The sequence below is a fragment of the Mesoplodon bidens genome (genome assembly GCF_964165515.1).
Source record: "Mesoplodon bidens genome assembly, contig: HAP1_SCAFFOLD_159, whole genome shotgun sequence".
Taxonomy (NCBI): Eukaryota; Metazoa; Chordata; class Mammalia; order Artiodactyla; family Ziphiidae; genus Mesoplodon; species Mesoplodon bidens.
In genome coordinates this window covers 47,058-52,800 of record NW_027672558.1, presented here as the reverse complement: position 1 = coordinate 52,800, position 5,743 = coordinate 47,058, and the positions used below count along the sequence as shown (strand labels likewise).

The 5,743-nt window shown below is 51.7% G+C and overlaps 1 protein-coding gene across 1 annotated transcript; it reads right to left on the bottom strand.

The window, feature by feature from the left end:
- Positions 1 to 1,338: 1,338 nt before the first annotated feature.
- On the bottom strand, positions 1,339 to 5,483 carry LOC308610020 (dipeptidase 2-like; the record flags this gene model as incomplete). The annotated part of the gene is made up of 6 exons (XM_081259289.1): positions 1,339 to 1,407; positions 3,082 to 3,222; positions 3,323 to 3,458; positions 4,113 to 4,188; positions 4,858 to 4,942; positions 5,310 to 5,483. Coding segments are annotated over 6 exons (681 nt in total), but the record flags the coding sequence as incomplete, so codon positions are not given.
- Positions 5,484 to 5,743: the final 260 nt, after the last annotated feature.

The window sequence follows — 5,743 nt, the reverse complement described above, 5'->3', positions numbered from 1 at the left end:
CCTCCCCGTGTCCTCAAGTCCATTCTCTATGTCTGCATCTTTATTCCTGTCCCGCCCCTAGGTTCATCAGAACCATTTTATTTTTTTAGATTCCATATATATGTGTTAGCGTACGGTATTTGTTTTTCTCTTTCTGACTTTCTTCACTCTGTATGACAGACTCTAGGTCTATCCACCTCACTACAAGTAACCCAATTTTGTTTCTTTTTATAGCTGAGTAATATTCCATTGTATATATGTGCCACATCTTCTTTATCCATTCGTCTGTCGATGGACACTTAGGTTGCTTCCACATCCTGGATATTCTAAATAGTGCTGGCAGGCGGATTCTGAACCGCTGCGCCACCAGGGAAGTCCCCAGAGATTATTTCTTAAGGGAGGCCCTCCTCAACCCCCATCAGTCTCCTCCTTGCTGAGCTAGACTCCCACAGCCTTACATAACTGCTCCTTCATAGCACCATGCACGCTTTTAATTTCACACATATTTGTAAGTTCCCTTTCTATAACCCTCTGTTCTACTGAACCTTTTCCTCCTGCCTCATCATTTTATCTCTAGTGCCTACCAGTGCTTGGCATATCTTAGGGGCTCAGTAAGTGTCTGTTGAATAAGTAATTGGAGACAGAGGACAAGGCTTAGGAGGGGAGGTCAAGGCTTTGTTTTCTACATGTGGAGTAGGAGATGCCCTTAACACATCCGAGTGGGGATGTGTTTTGAGCAGTTGGTATGAGGTTGGGATGCCTTTGGAGATGATCATGGCCAATATTTTAAACCATGGGAGTGAATAAATTTGTGAGGGAGGATGTGTGAAATTAGAAGGGAGGAGGGCCCACGACTGAGGAGCAACCTCAACATGTGAGGGGAGGAGGTGAAACCAGCAAAAGAGACTGAAAAGCAGGGGTAGAGAGAAAAACTGGGAGAGTGTGTGGTCAACGAACCCAGGGAGGAGAGAGATCAAGCAAGACGGGAGGCTCCACCACGCCATGTGCTGCTAGCAGAACAAGATTGAGGACGGGTCAGTGTCTCGTAGATTGAGCCACTTCGAGGTAATTGGTGACTTTAATCAGAGCAATTTTGGGAGAGTGGCAGAGGCGGGGGGAGGCCAGGCCGGAGTAGGCTGAGGAGTAAAAAGTTAGTACCTCTGAGAAGAGCATCCTTGGCAAGCTTTGTGGTTTTTAGAGGGGACCATGTTTGCTTAGAATAAATAAATTAACAGTTATCTCTGGGCCATGGAATTTTGATTTTCTTCATTTTACTCCTGTTGCTCTACCTTCAAAATATTTTTAGAGTGTGACCACTTCTCACCACCTCCCCTACTATCTCTCCATCCTGAGCCACCATCATCTCTGACATCGGTGACTGAAGAGCCTTCTAACTGATCTGCCTGTGTCTACCGTGGCCCCCACAGTCTGTTTTTCATACAGCAGTCACCGTGATCATGGGGAATGCGATCAGTCATGCCACTCCTCTCCTTAAAACCCTTCACTGGCTCCTATCGTGAAGAGCTAACAAAGACTGCAGAGTGTCCTACAAGGCCATTCGGGGTCTGACCACTGTGTCCTATCTGCTTACTGCTCCCCATCCATTGTGTATCTGACTTCCGTTACCCTCTTCTCCTTTCTGTGCTGCAAACACAGCGGGCTCCTTCGTGTTCTTCTAACACACCAGACAAGCTGCTGCCCCAGGGTCTTTGCACTGGCCCTTTCCTCTCCTGTGCACTCATCCACTAGACTAACTCAAATCTCTGCTCAGATGTCATCTTCTCATTGAAGCTTATCTGGGCTTCTCTATTTAAAATTTTAACCTATGGGGCTGAGGTGGGGGGGAAATGGGTGAGGGTGGTCAGAGGATACAAACTTCCAGTTACAAGACAAATACATTCTGGGATGTAAGGTACAGCATGGCAACTATGGTTAATAATACTGTATTGTATCTTTTTTCTTTTTTCATTTTATTTATTTATTTATTTGTTTATTTTTGGCCGTGTTGGGTCTTCATTGCTGCGCGTGGGCTCCCTCTAGTTGCGCTGAGCGGGGGCTCCTCCTCGTTGCGGTGCACAGGCTTCTCATTGTGGTGGCTTCTCTTGTTGCGGAGCACCGGCTCTAGGCGTGTGGGCTTCAGTAGTTGCGGCACGTGTCCTCAGTAGTTGTGGCACACGGGCTCTAGAGTGCGGGCTCAGTAGTTGTGGCGCACGGGCATAGTTGCTCCTCAGCATGTTGGATCTTCCCGGAGCAGGGCTCGAGCCCATGTCCCCAGCATTGGCAGGTGGATTCTTTACCACTGCGCCCCCAGGGAAGCCCTACCTCTCATTATTAACTCAATGTATTTACTCACTTTTGGCTATAATTAGTGTAGTTGCTATTATCATTAATGAACTGGGGGAAGATCAGGTGGTTGTGTAAGTAGCCTGAACCGACTAGAGAGGAAGTCCATGAGGAATAGGAGAGGAGGTGTGCCCACATCCAGAGCAGTCTAGCCATTGGAGGTCCATGGCTCATTAAGTAGCCTGAGATTCTGGGCTCTGTCCAAATAGGTACAAAGATCATTCGTGATCTAGGCATGTTCTCTTCTTGGGCATCTGAACCAGAATTCCCTGAAAGATCCCCAGGTGGCACTCAGTGGGTCAGGATGTGGATGGAGGTGAGCTACACAGAGGGAACCGAGTAAGGTCCACCCTCCCACAGCCAGAGCCACCCACTGTCTTCTTCCAGTGCTGAGACAAGCCACCTGGGTTTCCTCAGGCCACTGCCAACAGGTCTTCCTTGAGTATCCAGTGTCTAAACAGCAGGGTCCCCCACCAAACCCCAGTATTGGGAGCCTGCACCACAGACCCCAGCACGGAGACGGACACTCATGCTGATTCCATTTCTAAAACATTTATTTTCAGGAAATATTTGTGCTCGTATGCAAGGAAACTTTGTGGGTATCTGTGGCTGCCAAAGTGACATCTGGCAGGATTAACTGGATCACCAGAGCCAAACAATAAGGACTGGGAAGGCGGCAATAACTGTGAGGCCTGGGCCCATGTGGGGGCAAGATTTTGAGAATGACCACTTAGGTGACAAAATGGGATTCCCACGAACCTCAGCTCTGGTTAGTTTCTGGTCTGGAGCCAGATCCTCTCTCTGATGCAGACTTGGGAGGACGGAGCGGCAAGAGCTGCCCAGCTGCTCATCTGGGAACTCATCCTCCAAGCGACTCTGTCCCTCGTTCTCCTCCCGTACCTGGAGGCGGCAGTCAGTGGGCAGCACTTCTCACAGCAACCCCGCGTACACCTGCTCAGACCACCTGCTCAGAGCTACTCTTTTGCCCAGCCCAGCATACCTGCTCCACCTGTCTGAAGACCCACCGCACGTTTCCTCGAAGCACACCCCAGAGCTCTTCCTCACTCCAGCCACGCCCCAGCACCTCCTCTATCAGTACCGGGTATATGGACACGTCCTCCAGCACCTGTGGGAACCTGTGTGGCCGCCAGCCAGCCAGCTCTTGGGCCTCAGACCTGTTCCCTGGTCCTGAGTCAGAACCAAAGCCCTATGTGTCCAGGGCCCACTGAACCCCAGCCCTGGTCAGATATGAAAAATGGAGACTTGGAGAGAGTAAATGATTCACTCCTGCTCTTCATCCTTCAGAGGAAGACCCCAAAAGCACCTCGACTATTCATCAAAAGTCATTGAGTTGTACTGTTAAGATCTATGCCTTTCACTGAATGCACTTTTTGCCTCCATTTGTAAAGAGAAGAAAAGCTTTTTAAGAACTAGGTTGAACCCCCGGAATGCACAGACCCAACTACAGGCAGAGAAGATGGTCAGCCCAGCCCAGACCTTACTAAGAGTCTGCTCAGAGGCCGTGGGTCTGGTCTGCTGGCACTGGATGGGTGCAGATGCTGGGCAGATGAGCTCTGTATGGTGTTTTAGACAAATATGATGACCTAGAGTAGGGTCAAACAGACAGGAGAGCCCAGGAAGCAGACCCTGGGAGAGGGGAGATACCAGTTGGGCCAGCACACCTGAGGCTATGGTCAAGGCCATGAGGGCCACAGTGTGGTGGGCACGGTGGCTGTGAAAGCCCCACTGCTGCCCAGCCAGCCCGAGACAAGCCACAGGGAAGCACCCACCGGCCAGCCCCATCATAATCTCCGCCAATCCCAATGAACTTGCATCCAGTGACTGCCCTGATGTGGTCGAAGTGATCTGAAGAATGGAAAGTCAGCAGTGTGGGGCTTCCAGGGCAGGGGTGGGGGTGATGACTGGCCTCTGTTGATTCCCCTTTTTGCAGCCTGTAGGCCAAACAGGCCAGTTCCTTCATGGCCTGGCACCGAGAGTACCAACTAGAGGGCCCTGAGGTTTGATCTGAAGTGATCCCAGCTGGCTCTAGAACTGGACTTCAGATTTGGAGTGGACCCCAGAGCCCCCTGTTTGGGCCATTTCTCACCCAAGATTCACCCTGCCTCCCAGTCTCCTTGAGAACCTGTGGGGGCTCCTTTCCCCAGGTGTGGAGGATGAGAGAGGAACAAGAGTACAACTGATGAAGACCCCAGAGACCTAAGGAGCTGTCCAGTCCCTTGGCCAGAGGTAGGGGCAGTGCGCTTTAGGAGCCCCTGCGGAGGCACAGATGGGCAGCACCTGGGCTCTGTGTCTGACAGCCTCCCTGATACCCATCATTATCGCAGTTTTGATTCCATGGCTCCAGCTCCACATGGCACCAAGGTGCTGTGTACCATCCATTATTGGGATTTTGGGAGCTGTACCTATTGCCAACAGGTGGGCCAAACCACTGGGGCTCTTTTGAAGTCCTCCCCAAATTTGGATCCAGCTTCAGCTCCAAATCAGAGTTTTCAGAGAGCCCAGGATGAGGCTCACCTGCCCCAGTAGACATGTTGGCTAACGGGTTGCACTGCAGCACCCGCACAGACAAGGACACCATCACGATGCCACCGTTCTTCTTGTGCAGGGGCGGACCGGTGGACAGTCAGCTTGGCCCTCAGCACAGCCACCTGCCTGTTCACTCTCTCGGCCCCTGTGAGGAAGGTGTTCAGCCCTGGCTTTGAGGTCAGAGTCGTCTCTTCTCTGGGTTTGTGTGAATGGAGGAGCCGCAGCCCTGGTCTGGGTAGTGTCTTGGCCCTGGGTTTCCCAGTTTGGAAGAGTATCTTACCACCTAGGGCTCAAGAGTTCAGGGGCTGTGGACCATGGGTTTTGGGGGCAGAAGATATTTAACCTGGGGTTTGGGGAAATTGAGGGAGAAGAGGCTCAGGTTCAAGGGCCCCTGGTTTGAACCTCTTGCTTTAGGGATTAGGGCCAGGGCAGTCTCTCACGAGAAGCTGCAGGATATCTTCAGGAACATTCTGAGTGTTCTTGCACACCCCCCGGGCCACTGAGTGGGAGAAGATGACAGGCGCCTGTGACACTTCTAGGGCTCGCCGTGCCACAGCATCAAAGACATGGGACAATTCCACCATCATGCCCAGGCGGTTCATTTCTGCCACCACCTTTTACAGGGACAGGATGGGGAGAGGGCATCAGGGCTGCATTCATCTTGTGTGCATTTATCTGTAGGGAACAGGGGGGGCTGTACATTCCTGTGGGGCAGGGTATGGAACCCGGGTACTTACCTTGCCAAGCCGGTGAGCCAACTGACATTGCTGTAGAAGGGGTGGATACCCTTTGCTGTGCTCTGTGCCCTGCAGGATGGCCAGGAGGCAGTCTGGCTGGTGTCCATGACTTGGCTACAAGAGCCTAGAAAGAGGTT